The sequence below is a fragment of the Penaeus chinensis genome, chromosome 42, assembly GCF_019202785.1.
Source record: "Penaeus chinensis breed Huanghai No. 1 chromosome 42, ASM1920278v2, whole genome shotgun sequence".
Taxonomy (NCBI): domain Eukaryota; kingdom Metazoa; phylum Arthropoda; class Malacostraca; order Decapoda; family Penaeidae; genus Penaeus; species Penaeus chinensis.
The window spans coordinates 3,781,783-3,799,282 of record NC_061860.1 but is presented as its reverse complement, the minus strand read 5'-3'; the positions used below and the strand labels follow the sequence as shown (position 1 = coordinate 3,799,282).

General features: G+C 43.4%; 1 protein-coding gene across 1 annotated transcript in view; it reads right to left on the bottom strand.

Moving 5' to 3' along the window:
* LOC125048000 overlaps window positions 1-2,104 on the bottom strand; it is a 4,298-nt gene extending 2,194 nt beyond the window's left edge. The window contains exon 1 of the mRNA XM_047646568.1: window positions 1,979-2,104. Within this exon, the coding sequence (XP_047502524.1) occupies window positions 1,979-2,054 (76 nt within the window). The 5' untranslated portion in view covers window positions 2,055-2,104. The remainder of the gene's footprint in view (window positions 1-1,978) is intronic.
* Between the last annotated feature and the right edge of the window lie 15,396 nt (window positions 2,105-17,500).

Sequence of the window (17,500 nt, the reverse complement as noted above, 5' to 3'; positions counted from 1 at the left end):
TAAAGTGAGGCCATGTTTGAATCTAAGAACTGCTACCTCAGACTAAAGCTTGAAGGCAGGGCAGCTCCTTTAAAATATATCATGGGAACCACCACAATTGGCACATGTGTGTGATTGTGCAGAGCAATTTGAACGGTCATGTCCAGGTAGGCGCATAGTGGACAGCGGGGTGGCGTCTGGGAGGAATAGTGCAAAACTGTACTGCGACTGAACGAGGCAGGCAAGTAGGTCGTTTTCACAGTCTGGCCAATCCTTGTAGACTGGACAATTAGCAGGGGTATAAGCATTAAGGGAGGAGTGAGCTTGGGAAGGAATAGATTTACCAGTGAGATCAGTCAGGGTAGAGAACGCACGAGCTTGGGACTAGGACGAACCATTATGAGGAGTGAACGGCTGCGAAAGGAAACTATATGGAGACATTGTTGGAAGAGAAGGGTATTGTCAAAGTACGGGGCTGTAGCGGGAATCACAAAGACTCGATCCCATTTGGCTGGACTAAAAGAGTACTCAAAAGGGTTGCAGGCGTAAAAACAGCAGAAGAACGAGGGCGAGAGGGAGTGGTGTGGAGTGAGGTGGTACTGTGGGGAGGGGGACAATAAGGATGACTAGTAATAAGGAAGGGTCGAACAATGAAGAAGATCGCGGCAGATAATCTTAATTAAGCAATGGGCAAGGGGAGGAAATGAAGTGGAGGATGCTGGGAGAGAGGACACGGTGTATTCTGAAGAGTCGGCTCGCGAAACCACAGAAGTGAAATTTAGAATGGCTAGTTGAGGAAGTGACAAGCTTTAATATTCTTAATAAGAGTACAAAATCTTCATTTCTGACCATGGTGAGCATGAACTATGTGAGGAAGAAAACCGTGCCAATGGCTTCCCGAGGCCGTCCAGGACTGACACAGTGCCAGCCATCCATCCTTTCACGACGGCTCTCTTACATCTTAGGACGTGGACAGATTAAGGGATCAAAGAAGAGAAGGAAAGGGAAAGGAGGAAAAGTAAAGACCGTGCAAAATTGGCTGAGATGAGGGCTGAGGCCCAAGGTAGGGGTGATCCCTACCTTGGGCCTCAGTCTCCGTCTCCTATGCCCCCACGACAACAACGGCCATGGAATCGGGGAGGGAGGGTATAATGATAGCAATAATAATAATAATAATAATGATAATATAAAAATAATGATCACACTGGTAATCATAATCATAATAACAATAACAGTGATCATGGTATTGGTGTTTGTGAGGGTAATAATACTAAATAAGAATAATGACAGGAAAACTAGTACAGTGACTCACCACAGAGCAATGACAGGCAATAAATCGTTCCTCATGCTGCGTTCGGAACCTCGAGGCCTGCGTTTCCCACAATACAACCGACTCCAAAAAAACATTCGCTATTTTATCTAACCGGTGTCTTTATCTTACACGCTGCATAGCTTTTGTAACTCCTCTAATGCACAGCTAACTTACCTACAACTGACAAGCAAGAATACCCTTTGATAACAACAATAAAGAGCCATATAATCACCTTATCAGTATCTTATAGTCGCTTACAACTGCCATTGTTTACATACAATTGTTACTGTGCCTGAGAAGGACGAGATGACGGAACATTAGCCTTTGTATGTAAATAATGACAGTTGTAAGCGACTATAAGATACTGATAGGTCATTTTATGGCTCTTTATTGTTGTTATCAAAGGGTATTCTTACTTATCAGGTAATTTATGACTTTATGACAACTTGTCCAGGAAGCCAAAGTAGGGATTCCGAACGTTCAAAACATCTTGTGCCGAACGCATCAAGAGCAAATTTCGTATCATCAGTGTTATCATCACCATCAGCTGTCCATGCCACTCCCACTCGTCAAATGATAACTGATAATAAAAATAACATAAATCAATCAAATAAAACCAAACTCGGAAGTCAGAACGCAAGAAAAAAATACAAAAGTACGAAATATAAGACAATTACACTCACTCACCATACGACACAGTGACCACCGCCAAGATCACCATCATCAGGATTCTCCTTATTCCGCTTTCACTAGCACACCCCATCTTGACTCTATGGGAAAGGAATACTAACTGTTATGGAATTAAAGTTTCCACCGAATATACACCAGCTGTCGACACTGCAGAACACCTGCAAAGACTTATTTATTTTTTTATTTATTCCGAGAATCTGATGCCTATCAAACTGTGATGTTTGATATCCATGTGTCTATATTTATTATTATCATTACTATCATTATTTTTTATTGTTATTATTATTATATTTGTTATTATTAATATCATTAATATCCATAATTCTTTTTTGCACTTGGTAAACCTCTCTCTTACACATTTTTTTACTATATATCTAGCCACAAACGTATACAATTATTTTGCTTCGAATTATAAGTCTGCTTGAAAAAAGTTGCTGTTTCGTATTTCGATGCACGGATGATATCAGATACCTACCACCTGCAGAACACCTGAGCATTTTTTTTTTTTTTTTTTTTTTTTCAGCGATTTGTTTGGGGGCTTCAAGTGTGCATGTGCCTTGGGAATATGGTTTCAATTATTACATCTCTCTCTCTCTCTATCTCTATCTCTATCTCTATCTATCTCTCTATCTTCCTCCCCCCCTCTTTCTCTCTTTTCTCCACCTCTCTCTGGTCTTCCATTCTCTCTTTCCCTCTCCCTCTCTCTCTCTATCTATCTATCTATCTATCTATCTATCTATCTCTCTATCTTCCTCCCCCCCTCTTTCTCTCTTTTCTCCACCTCTCTCTGGTCTTCCATTCTCTCTTTCCCTCTCCCTCTCTCTCTCTCTCTCTCTCTCTCTCTCTCTCTCTCTCTCTCTCTCTCCCTCTCCCTCTCCCTCTCCCTCTCCCTCTCCCTCTCCTCTCTCTCTCTCTCTCTCTCTCTCTCTCTCTCTCTCTCTCTCTCTCTCTCTCTCTCTCTCTCTCTCTCTCTCTCCTCCTCTCTCTCTCTCTCTCTATATATATATATATATATATATATATATATATATATATATATATTTCGCTTCTGTTCACGCAAGGTTATTCAAAGTGCGCAAAGATAATGATAATAATAGATTGAATGAAACAAACATATTAAAAGATAAAATGGACAAAATGGAGACTTCAGTTGATTTCAATTATGGGTGATAGATGTTTATCATAACAGTTAAGGCTTGTGTCAATATTTCAGCGACTGTTTCGACCAAATTTGACCAATATTTGAGTTCGTGCTCCACTTGCTTCCTCTGCTTGGTTTCGTCAGGAATAATCGAATTCCTGGAAGCAGGTATCGAAATAAATCGACTTTGCACCTAACCTCGTAAACATTCAGACAAGAGAAGGCCACCTTCATATCTACATTTATATTTACATTAAAAAAGAGAGAGAATGAGAAGAAGAAAAAATACGAACAGGATTGCATAATTAAAAATATACATGATCAGAATCACAACATCTGGTCTGGTGTAAAAGGCTGTAGGTTCCTCCTACGTTAGATGGGTAGTGATAGTAGTATGTACGGCTTGACTCTTTATCATCGAAAGAGTACACCACACACGATACGATAGTCCAGGATCAAGCTCTGAAGAGGTGTCGTGCCAGAGGAGGGCCAACGGGTACGTCTCGACGGTACGCTGATAAGACTCATTCTGTCTGGTACTTCTTACGGTCTCCACAGGAACCGTGGGGCGGGGAAACACCTGTGGAACAGCTGTTTCTCCGGAAGCGTGTCATGGGAGAGTCATGAAGCGAGTCACCAACCCCTACAGTTTCCGTTGCTTGATTTAGCTACAAGCACATCTGCTTATTGACGCGCTATATTTGGACATGTATATCGGTCATGTACGGGGAAAGGGGGTTAAAGTGTTTTTTATGTCCTGTTTCCTTGTATTTGGTGATGTCGGCTGCAATGATTTTTTTTTTTAATGTTTGTGAAAATGTATGATGCACTCTAACATAAAGAGGTATATATGAAAGAAAATGGCATATTTGTTTCAATTGTTTTTAGTTTATCAAATTAAATTATCTAAGAACAGCAGATGTATAAACTTGGCCAATTTGATGAAGGAACTAACTGATCAAATATATATATATATATTTATATTTTTTTATCAGTATTATCTTGAAGTGATGTAACAATGTGTGGACACAGACAACCATTTACTCCTCTCCCACCTCTTCCCTTAAGAGCTCACTAGTTATTAAATAAACTGATAAACGTACAGATCCTGGAAACATAATATACTTTCTCCACCTGCTATCCGCCCTTTACTATAGATATAAAAGATAAATAGGTAAATATATAAAACAAAATAAAGATTAGAAATAAGTAAAATTAATAATAATATTCTGTCTACGGATTTACATCTTTATAATTTATAGTTTCGTCACTTACAAATATCAGGACTGATAACTTTGTGTGTGTGTGTGTGTGTGTGTGTGTGTGTGTGTGTGTGTGTGTGTGTGTGTGTGTGCGCGCGTGTGTGTGTTTGGGGGAGAACTGTACAGAAAATATCGAAGTTTGGTCCTTAAGAAAGATGTTTTACTCGATTCGGTCACGTGCGTATATTCACAAGCTAAATTTTATAGCGAAACGGAGAGTGAGAGAGAGTGAGAGAGAGAGAGAGAGAGAGAGAGAGAGAGAGAGTGTGAGAGAGAGAGAAATCACGATGAGAGAGAGTGAGGAAATACACGCACACACACATCTTAGCGATAAACGACGGAATGTTTACAAAAGCCACAAATTCAAGGAAGCTGAAGTGACGCCGGACTCCCTTATCCTTCCTAGAAATTTTCTCAAACATCTCTCACATTTTATTGGTTTATTGGTTTATTCATTATTGTTATTGTTCTTCTTATTCTTGTGTTTGTTGTTATTCTTATTCTTATTATTGATGTTATTGTTAGTATTGTTATTATTGTTGTTATTATCGTTATTGTTGTTAACGTTCTTGTTATTATTAGTAGTATTAATAGTAGTAGTATTGTTATTGATGTTATTGTTATTGTTGTCATTATTATCATCATTATCATTATCATTATTATTGTTGTTGTTATTGTTCTTGTTATTATTTTTGTTGTTATTATTGGTATTATTACTGTTGTTACTGTTATTATTGTTATTGTTATTATTATTACTATTATTATTATTGGTATTATTATTATTGTTATTATAGTTATTATTTTTGTTATTATTGTTATTATTTTTCTTGTCATTGTTGCTAATGTCATTATTACGGTTATGGTATTATTGTTATTATTATAATTGTTGTTATTGTCGTTATTATTATTGTCATTATGATTAGTAGAATTTAATATCTGGTTAAGTTCGGGCTCAACCGAGGATATTCCATGTTTACTTAGGAAGATTCGTCTGCAGTGAACAGATGTAAGGTTCCAGGCGGACGACACGCGGCCACCACCCAATTCGTAGCTTTGTTTGGGAACCGTGTATGTTGTTGGCTGGAACTCAGGTGTAATGATTTTAACCTTTTTTTTTGTTTTGTTTTTTGTTTTTTAGTCTGTTCTTACGATAGATGGTAAGGGATCAGGTTAAATGTAGTCTGATTTATCTAGCCTTTTTATATGCTTTCAGGGGCTGCGAGATATCAAAGCAATATGCTGTTTAGGAGACCCGAGTCTGAGAAGTTGAGTTTAAGCACGCAACGTTTAATTTTCTGACTGGGAATGAGTGAAAGTTCTATGATGGTACGATGTTTATTGAGGAGCAAGTTACACTCATTTTGGAAATACAACAGGATCGTCAGTCACGGGAAATTATTACAGATATGTGCATTACCAATTCATCACAAGACACAATCACACGGACCCATAGACATATTATCATCTTTAAGTTAGCGTCCCAATTCCATAAGTGTTTTTGTCAAGGTGTCAGCACGAAACCATACAGATCCCTAAATTAGAGTTAATCGCCAACCCAAAAAGTGAAAAAAGTGAAAAAAATGAAAAAAGGTGAACAATAAAGTAGAAACGGAGGCACAAGTAAAAAGGGGCAAAAAAAACACGAAAGGGACGCAGATCACGAGGGTTGTCTAAGCACCCACAAGGTCAGGCAGGAATCAACCCAAGGAAATACTTCGATAAAGATAGAAAAAAAAATCTAAGATCATTTGATGGAAGACTAACGGCTTTCTCCCAGGAGGTACGGAGAGAGGAATGGGGGGGGGGGGGGGTTGCGAAGTTCTAGCTTCGCCCGGGCCTTCTAGATATGGCCCGGCCTGTGTCAGCTTTTTTACGGCTGTCTCATTGAGTTGTCTGACACTCGGTGCTTACCGTGGCGGCGGGATTGCCAGCAAGCGCTCCTGCCGCCATGGTGTAAGCATTTCGCATAGCCTCTTTACCAGCACGGCGGCTGTTGTGGGCGGTCCATGTCTCAGGAATTGTGTATGGTTACAATTTTCTAGGTAGTGAACTAGTGTGGCGTTCGGCTCGCCGCAGTGCTTGCAGTACCATTCATCGCGTTCGATTGTTGGGATAATCTGCCATGCACAGTGGTAACCTAGGCGCATTCTGTGAAGAATGACTTCGGTACCTCTGTTGCTTACTTCAGAGAGTTCCAGTGGTTCAGAGCCTGTGGCGTCTGAGTACCAGCTGGCCGAGGGGGAGGTTCTCGTTTCCTCTCTGTGGAGCTGCCGTAGGAAGGTACGACCGACCAAGGCACACTTCTCCATAAGTAATTTTCGGCTCGGTTTTATCGTCATGGGATTTGGGGGCATACCCCTGCCAGCGGCGGCTAGTCTGTCAGCAAGCTCGTTCCCTCTGATGCCGATGTGGCTTGGGACCCAATTGATGATAATTCTTCTACCCTGAGCAAGAATTCTCTGTGCCATTGTGAGAATCGTGGTCAGTAGGTAGATGTTGTCTGTGGGTGAGCTGTGCTGAAGACAGTCAATGGCTGCCCTGGAGTCTGTGTGTATGACCACGTGTCCTTCCCTTAGGGACGCGTGGCCTAGGGCTCCCATGATTGCAACTGCCTCTGCCTGTAGCGAGAAGGCGTTGTCTGTTACCCTCATGGATCGCGTGGCATCCCTAGCTGCAAAGCCGGCGCCTGCAGTGTGGCTCAAGGGATCGACCGATCCATCCGTGTAGTATGTTCTACTACCCGGAGGAGTGATGGCTGCAATGACCCTGTGGGCTTCTGCCTTTAGGCTAGGCATGGGGTATAGGCTCTTTTTCATTGACAGGTTCATTATGTTGAACTCTATCAGGCTCAGTGCCCATGGCGGGGCTTCGGCAAAGTCGGGGTGGGGGGAGTCCATGCCCTTAGCAAGAAGCTGTTCTTTGAGCTGATGGCGTATCAACACCCTGGCTGTATGAGACAGCCAGGAGTTGTTTGCAACGAGCTCGTTGTCTTGTTCGAGGCATCTGACTAATTTTTGTCTTAGGCTTGTGTTCCTGGGAGCCTGGATGACCTTTGACAGAAATTGTGTTGCCGTTAGATCGATTCGTGAGTCCAGGGGGAGAAGGTTTGCCTCCATCAGGAGGTTGAGGACCTTCGTCCACCTCGGGGCACCCAGAATGATCCTGGCAGCTTCATTTTGGACTGTTTCTAATTTGTCTGTGTGCTTTTTCTTTGCAGAATTAGAGCGACTGAGGCATAGTTCACAATGGGCCGGACAGCATGTACATAGAATGATCTTAGTACTTTGTGTCTGGCCCCTATGCGTCTCCCAGTCATTGCTCTCATGACAGACAGTCTTGCTTTGGTTTGGTCAACCAGGTACTGGACCTCCTTATGGAAGGAGAGGGTCCGGTCTATCCTTACCCCAAGGTATAGGTAGTCCTTGACCCATTCTAATTCCACTCCCTGGATTTTCAGTCTTGTGCCTCGAACTCTCTGTCTCAAAGCCATGGCTTTGGATTTGGCAGCAGAGATCTTTAGTCCTGTCCTACAACACTCCTCTGACACGAGGTCCAGACAATGCTGGGCTTTATTCTGGCTGCGTGGTCCAGTGGAGGTGATAGCGAGATCGTCTGCATACGAGATGATCTGGCACCCCACTGGGAGGTTTATGTTGAGGATACAGGACATTAAAGTGTTGAATAGGGCTGGACTGAGAACCCCACCCTGTGGCGTTCCATTTTCGAGCGGCATGTGCTGCGATAGGTGACCCTGGAATTTGACATTGGCAGTCCTGTTCCTGAAGTAGTCACCTATCCAAGCCAAGAGCTTTCCTCTGATTCCCTTCTGGATCAGGCTTTCCTGAATGGCAAGCGGACTTGCCAGTTCAAAAGCCTTCTCCAGGTCAAGGAATACCACCACAGCTGGGCCCTTGCTGATTGTGCTTAAGAGCGTGGCTAAGCTGTGTGCTGTGCCCATGCCCCTTGTGAACCCGTGAAGGTGTTCGTGCGGGCGTCCCGTTTTCCATTGAAGCCGGTTTAGTACCATCCTCTCAGCCGTCTTGGCCAGGCAGCTGAGCAGAGAGATGGGGCGGTACTTCCCCGGCTCCTTTGGTTTTGGGACGGGAACTATGGTAGCCCTCTTCCAACTCTGGGGTAGAGTGGAAGTTTCCCAGGACTTGTTGATGAGTTGCAAGAGTGCACGCTCACCTGCTAGTCCTAGGTGGGAGATAATGGGGTACGAGATCCCATCAGAGCCCGGGGCTGTGTTGGAACTGGTTTTATAGGCTTTCCTTAGTTCCCTCAGAGAAAAGATAACGTCTGAGTTATCGGGTTCGGCTGCCCTTTCTCTGATCTGAGCGTGTCTGTCTGGCTGTAGACGCTCTTGTCTTGCCCTCAGCTCGGCTGGCAGACTGTTGCTGCTCGTTCTCGCAGAGAACTCGTGCGCCAGTCTGTTAGCCTCTGCTTGGGGGTCGTGATGGGTGCACCTCGGGGCTGAGCGGCTGGTAGCTCGCTTGACCCGTTGCCACAGCTCTGAAAGGGTGGTTTGGTGGTCGAAGGACTCACACCATTCCAGCCACTTTTCCTGCCTGACTCTGTTGGCAGTTTCCTTGGCATCCGTGACAGCTTCCCTTAGGAGGGATAGGTTGTCAGGGGTTCTTTGCCTTCGGAATAGTTTTCGGCACATGTTCACCCTGTGGTTGACCTCCCTGATCTCGTCATTGAAGTACCAGGCGTCTTTGTGACTTCTGGACCCAGGCCGAGTTTTGGGTATGGTCTGTGAGGCTGCTTCATTAATGGCGTTTAGCAGGCTGGCTTCGAGCACTTCCACATTTTCGCTTTGTGGGGGATTGTTGCATCTCAGACAGAGGGTCAAGGCGTTTTGAAACGCCTGCCAGTTGGCCTTGTCTGTTTTCCATCTTGGATTTGGTCTTAGGATTTCGGCTGGGCCAGCATCCATGAGGGTAGTTATAGTGCCGTAATGGTCACTTGTGACGGTCTCATCGACACACCAGCCAATCCTCCCCACCAGAGTCGCAGTGGCCAGGGTGAGGTCTAGGACCCCTCCTCTGACATGCGTTGGCTCTTGGGTGTTGAGGAGAGCGATCTCAGGGAATGTCTCTAGCACGTCGGCTATGTGATAGCCGGCCGCATCCGGTGCCCGGCAGGGAGCCAGGATGGGGTGGTGTGCATTGAAGTCTCCCCCTATGATCACCCGGTCGTGTGCAGCAGAAGCACAGACCTGGCTGATGTCTAAGCTTTTACAGCGTGGCCGGCTGTACACATTGTACAGTTTGAGGGGCCCCCCGGCCAGGTGAACCTCGACGGCAAGGGATTCAACATCGTCTCCACAGTGCGATGCATCGGCTATTGCGGAGCAGGGGATTGTTGCTCTCACAAGGGTGATCAAGCCTCTCTTGCCAGGTGTTCGTGGCAGTGTGAAGGCATGGTACCCTGAGAAGCGAACAGTGTCCACTGTTAATGTCTCCTGGAGCATGACAATGTCAATGTTCCTTGATCGCACTACTGCTTGGAGAAAAGCGTTCTTTGCAGAGAAGCTATTGATGTTCCACTGTAGGATGCTTAGATGGTGTGTCATGATGTTACTCAGTGATAGTTACATCAGAGACATCGTCGGAGTCTGACAACTCCATTGCGAGGTCCTCGCTGGTTGAGGGCTCCTCGTCTGTTGTCAGGCTATCCTTGGGTCCACTGGGGGGTGGAGAGCCTTTGGTAGCTCTGACTTTGGTTGGTTCGGCTTTTCTCTCAGGCTTTTTCTTGGCTGGCCTTGCTGGCCTTGCCTGGGCAAGGTCAGCGTGATCTGGCTCTGGCTGCACAGATTCAGCCTGTTTTGGCTCTGCCTGTGAAGGCATGGCCTGGTTTGGAGTGGGGAGGGGAGTCTCGTCCTGGGGTGAGGGTGAGGCTGGTTTTTCTCTAGCCAGCTTTCTTCCCTTAAGGGCTGCGACAGTCTGGGTCATTGCCGTCATGGCGACCGAAACTGCCTTCTCGGCCTCCTCACTCGACCTCCCCAGGGCTGTTGCTACTGCTGTGACAACAGCAGTTAACAGGAGAGTCATATCGTCCTCGTCAAAGAGGAGATGATCATCTGTTGGGGAGGTTTTTGTGGTGCTCTTAGAAACTTTTTTCTTTAGTTTCTTTTTCTGCACCTTTGGCATTGTCGGAAACTCCTTTTTGTTGGAGACATCCGGTGTCGGCTGGGGGGCGGCTTCCTTCCTCTTAGGAGGTCGGGGGGCCTTTTCGCTTTTGTTCCTTCCCCAGACATGGGTGCCCGGTGGGGCAGGAACAAAGTCTGATCGGTTTTGAGCAACCTCTTGTCGCCTGAGGGCCGCCTTTTTCCTGACAGAGCAAGTCAGGCTCCAGGCATGATGCTTCTTGGCACAGTTGGGACATTTGGCTGTTGTGTCCCTCTTTTCCTCTTTGTATGCCTTGAGGCATACCTCTGTGTTGTGTGCCTTGCTACAGACACCACATTTAGGCTTGGCTGTACAGTTAGCCTTGTGTTGACCGTATTTCTGGCACTTGAAACACCGAAGTGGTTCTGGCACATACGTTCGAAGGTTGTAGGTGCCCCAGTTACCCAGATCAAGGGTAGTGGTTGGGGCACCTTTCATGGTCACCAGGACTTGCCTGGTTGGGGTCTTCCCCTTCGACATTCGGGAAGCCTGCACGACCTGTGGGTGTGAAGCGATCAGCTCCACATCGTACGAGACTGAGAAGCCAAGTAGCACCATCTTGGTTCTCTTTTCCTCGGGACTTAGTGGGGAAAGACTCACATTTCTCCCATCAGTTAGCTCCTTCGTTTCCCGGAGGAAATTTAAGGTAGCTTGATCTTTGGGCATTATGATCATGCCCTGATCTCGGGCGACCCGGATCGACAACCGGATTTTCCGTTGCAACTCCAATGCCCTGACCAATTGGTAGGCATTGTCGAAGCCTTCGGGTTTAGCTGGCACTTTGAACTGGGTGAAGCGTTTTGGGGGGACCGACTCTTCATCAGAGTCGGTATCCGGCCTCGGACGCTTCGGCCCGCCCTTTCGGCTTTCGGGCTTGTTTGAGGAGGCAGCAGCTGATGCGGCTGGTTCAGCCTGCTCTCCCCTCTCAGTCGGGGAGGCCGTCTGTGAACTCAGGGGCCTCCCTGGCTTAGCTGCTGGCCTGGAGAGGCCAGCTCGCGAGTCAAGATCTTTGACTATTCGGTGGACAGACCCATTGGCTTCGGTCTTGTCCACCTTAGCAGCAGGGGTGACAGTGTCATCCTGTGCTTGGGGCTTTCTTTTGCCACCGGAAGGCGCATATGCCTTCATGGTGACTACCGTGGTCTGGGCCTTGCGCGGTTCGTCAACTGTGGGTTCAGTCTGTGGGGGGTGTTTGATTGTTTTTTCCATGAATTGGTAAGTGCTTCATCCTCTCACGCCCCCACCCACCACGGAGTCCAACAAGGGGAAGCTGAGTGTCAGAACCAGTGTCTAACAGCAACAGGAGTGATGAGAGGATATACGCAGCCAATAGCCATTGTGACGGCACTCACGGACCATTGTGAGTGCCAATGGCGGCATGACTGCTTGACCCTAGCCTCCCGGGGGAGACCAGCCGATTGACCGTGACCGGGCCGGGATCAGGCCGCCTGTCTTGCTGGAATAGAGGACCAAAGAGGCGTGTTGCTAGCCGCAGGGCGTACTCGTTCACGGCATCGCTCAACCTCCAGGACTCCCGTCTCCACAGCGCACAAGGCTGCCACGCACGGCAAACGCGTGGGTAGGTGTAAACCCCTGGGGAGAGACCAGAGGGGATGCCCTTCCACCTACGAGACATCATTGTTTGGAGCCTTTTTTGCTCAGCCCTCTGAGGCAGCCACCCAAAGGTTGCTTCACCGCAGTGAGGGAAGAGGAGTCTTGCACTTTTACCAGGCAGTTCCTTTCATCCCTCTGAAGCAACCACCCAAAGGTTGTTAGAGGAATGAAAGCTAAGTACTAAGTTATGAAAATGAAGAGCAACACTGGAGGCACGGTTCCTCAAGCAGTTTTCCTTCTGAGCTCTCTAGCACTTGGATAAATTCATTGAGTAACGCTTTTGGACTAAGAGAGTGCATCCTGCTGTTAGTCAAGTCCAAAAAAGACCATTTGCCTTTTACACACAACCATGTTATTGTTGTTGTTGCTACCATAATTATATTACCATTATTATTATAATTGTTATTATCATTATTGTTATTATTATTGTTATTATTATTATTATTATGATTATTATTATTATCATTGTTATTATTGTTTTTATTATTATTATCATTATTATTATTATTATTATCATTATTATTATCATTATCATTATTGTTATTATTGTTATTATCATAATTATTATTATCATCATCATTATTATTATAACTCCGCAATCCTGGCGGCACGAAGCAAGGTAAATCCACGGGAGCACAAATATCTTCCCACTGAGAACAGGACCAACGTTCCAGACCGCAGTGAAAACCGGAGGAATTTATTTTTCTAAAACCATTCATGCCTCGAAAAATACCCCCGAGGCTTGGCGCGAAGAGAAGGAAAATATGCAAATGAATGAACACGTTATTAATGTTATTACTATTATTACTATTATCATCATTACCATCATTATCATTACCATTATGAAGATGATCATTCAAATTATTGTTATTATTGTTATTGTTATTATTGTTATTATTATTATTATCATTATTATTATTATTATCATTACTATTATTAACATTATTATCATTATCATTATCATCATCATTGTTATTGTTATTATTATTATCATTTCTATTATTATTATTGTTATTATTATTATTATAAAAAATATTATATTACTATTATTATTATCATTACTTATTATCATTATTATTATTATTATCGTTATTATAATCATCATGAGCATTATCATTGTTATTATATTTATTTTTATTATTGTAATTATTATTATTACTATTATCATTATTACAATTTATTTTTATCATTATCATTGTTATTATCCTTTTCCCTATTGTCATTTGTTATTATCATTATTACTATCATTACCATTATCGTTGTTATTACTATCATTATTATTATTATGATTATTATTATTGTTACTGTTCTTAATATTACTGACATTAGTATTATTATAGTATTTTTATCATCATTATTACTATCGTATTTTTATCATCATTATTACTATCGTATTTTTCATCCTATTATCAATATTGTTATCATTATTTTATTTTATTATATTTAATGTTATCATTATTATTATTATGAATATTATCCACTTTCGCTTATCTCCGATCTGCATTGTTTATTTCTTTTTTTATATTCTTTCCTTTTCTTAAAGGTGTGGAAGGGATAACGAGTATACTTAATTTTTTTTTTTTTTATAGCTAAGGATTACGGATGTATCCAAGGATGTCTCTTGATAAATCCGTTGTGATTTGTTTGAACATTAATTTATGCTATATATATATTCGGTATTTTTCATTCGTGTGTATATGTCTGTATTTGTACCTGAGAGAGAGAGAGAGAGAGACAGACAGACAGACAGAGAGAGAGAGAGAAAGGAGAGAGATATATGCTTTTGTAATTTATTAACCCATGTACAGTAACGAACAAAAAAAAGAATAAATACAAATCTTGAATAAAGTTTCGAAACCGCTCCTATTCGGAACAAGGATGGGCGTTCGAGACTGATCTAAAAAACAACAACAATATATATATGTGTGTGTGTATGCAAAAGAACAAATAAATTAATTAAAAAGGAAATAAAAAAAAAAGACATGAACTTTGTTCTGCTATTCGATTTTTCTCATCCAAGCAACAGGAAGGTCAGAAATGCAGTCACTATGAACGTTTACAGAACGAATTATTAAAGAGACTGTAGCGCTTATGCGTTCATCGTGACGGACACTAGGCGCTTATGCGTTGCTGTTCGAGGAGATAAATATTGCATGAGAATGACGGAATATCTTTGCTTATCGTGACATTGTTGATTATCTATATCGGTTCTGCATTGTGACATACGCATACGCATACATGCACGCACATACATGCACACACACACACGCACACACGCACACGCACACACAAACACACACACACATATACACACAAGATAATCTTCACATATCGCGAATTATACACATAAAAGACAATGGAATTTGAAATGCAGCATTTCACAAAACTGAAAAATGGAAATTACAGAGAGATCATGGTAAGTAATATAAGATTATTTTACCTCACACGTGACTTAAGATCTGCAAATGACTTTGACTTGTTTTTGAGTCGCGTATCTGAATCCCAAAATGACTTAGACTGAGTATATGTTATATGAACATTTTCATATTTCCGTTGAAAATCCTGTGACTTAGAATGAGACTTGACATTGCAAAGGAAGCCAAATGCATATGCTATGAACGTATGCTGTTTTTTTCGCAGGGGGGGGGGGGGGGGACTCACGCTATTTGTGACGTCAATGGTGTTGCCAGAAATGAACTACGAGAAAAGAAACACTAATTGTACCAATTTCTTTTTTACTATTATCGTAAGTACCTTCGAAATACACACGCACATATATAAATACATGTAAATGCTCATGTGAATGTCCTCTTCACGCATACACGCACACACACACACGCACACACACACTCACACACACACACACACACACACACACACACATACACACACACACACACACACACACACACACACACACACACACACACACACACACACACACACACACACACACACACACACACACACACACACACGCACACGCACGCACACAAATCTATAAAGACTTACACACACATAGATGCATACACATATGTACACGTACACAAAAACATGCACATACACACACATACACATACTGCATATTGTATACGTGTGTGTGTGTGTGTGAATATATATATATATATATATATATATATATATATATATATGTAAATACATTTATACACATACATATATATACATATATATGTGTATATATATGTATGCATGTATATGTATATATATACATACACATACTGTGTATACATATATATACATATATATACAGTTTATACATATAGATAGATAGATACGTATATATGTGTATATATGTTATGAATATGGTTATTCTTGTCGTTAATTTGTAATTCTGTTTTGTTATGTTCAAGTTATTCACCTCACACGCTAATTTTATCAATAGTCTTAGTTTTATTGCGTTCTCCAAGCTATTGATCTTTCCTCCGTGTTGTTAATCTGTTGTGTTGTTAGGAACGTCAACTATCATTTCGCTGACTCACCTACGCACTCAGGAGGAAGATAACGGAGGTTCCTTCCTGTTAAGCTGGAAGGAACTTATCCCATAAGAAATTGGAGCTATTGGCGTCACGTTCCACCGAATGAGCCTCACGCGAAGTAGCCCAAACGGAACTTCATTTTATATTAATCACGCAGAAACATTCCCAAAGAAAATGCAGTTCTTCTTAAGTGTTTCTATTATTGTCCTTTTACTTCAACGAACTTTCCATTTGGTTTCTGCTTTTATTATGAACTGTTCTTCTGTTTTTCTGTTTGTTTTTTTCTCTATTGAATGACAAACAAACAAAAATCTATATGCTTAATACGAGAACGTAATCATCATAAAAAATGGGTTACAAGACACTCGTCATCACAGAAAATGGGAAAAATCACAGGATCATTGCAAGCACGATCACTGTTACTAATTACTGTTATCATGCTGTTTTCGGGGTTCGCCGTAACGGGCTGTTAAACCTGAGGTGCTGTACCGTTGTGGGTCAATCTGTCAGGCAAAATGGAGAGATATTTCCCTATTTGCACTGTAATTATACCTATCCCTCCCACTCCCCTGCCTTCCCCTGCCTTCCCCTGCCTTGCCTTGCCTTCTCCTCCTCTCATTCCCTGCCTTCCCTCCCCTTCCCTTCCCTTTCCCTCTCATCCCCTGTTTCCCTTTCTATTCCCTCACTTCCCTTCAGTTCCCCTCCCTTACCTTCCCTTGTCTTTCCCTCTCCTCCCCTCTCCTCCTCTCTCCCTCTACCTCCTCTCTTCTCCTCACCCTCTCTTTCTCTTCCCCTTTCCTCCTCTACCCTCTCTTCTCTCCTCCCTTTCTTTTCTGTTTATTCTTGTTCCCTCTCGCGTACCCTGCTTACCTCGCTCTCTCCGTCGATTTCCTCCATTTCTCATCTTTATCTGTTTATTTTATCTGTTTTGCTTCACTCCCTGATTCACTCTTCTACTCCCTCTCACACTTCCTCACTCCCTTCTCCCTTTCTTGGTTCCCTCAGTTACCACACTCCCTCACTCCCTCACTCAGCCGTTTCCCTTACCCTGACTCCCTCAGCCCCTCCCTCATCCTGCTCCCTTATTTCCTTCTTCGTGTCCTTGCTCACTCCCTTATTCCGCCTCCTTCACTTCCTCATTCATTCAGTCTCATTCAATCCCCCCCCCCCATCCCATCCTCCTCCCTCACTGTCTCCTTCATTGTTCCCTAATTCCCTTCCTCACTCACTCCCTTATTCCCTCCCACACTCACTCCCTCATTCCCTCATTCCCTCCCTCACTCATTCCCTCACTCACTCACTCACTCATTCCCTCCCTCACTCACTCACTCATTCCCTCCCTCACTCCCTAATTCCCTCCCTCCCTCACTCCCTCATTCCCTCCTTCCCTCACTCCCCCATCCCCTTCCTTCTTTCACACATTCACTCCCTCACTCACTCCCTCATTCCCTTCCTTCTTTAACACATTCACTCCCTCACTCACTCCCTCATTCCCTTCCTTCTTTCACACATTCACTCCCTCACTCAATCCCTCATTTCCTTCCTTCTTTCACACATTCACTCCCTCACTCACTCCCTCATTCCCTCCCTCACTCAATCCCTCATTTCCTTCCTTCTTTCACACATTCACTCCCTCACTCACTCCCTCATTCCCTCCCTCACTCAATCCCTCATTTCCTTCCTTCTTTCACACATTCACTCCCTCACTCACTCCCTCATTCCCTTCCTTCTTTCACACATTCACTCCCTCACTCACTCCCTCATTCCCTCCCTCACTCAATCCCTCATTTCCTTCCTTCTTTCACACATTCACTCCCTTCTCTCACCCCGCC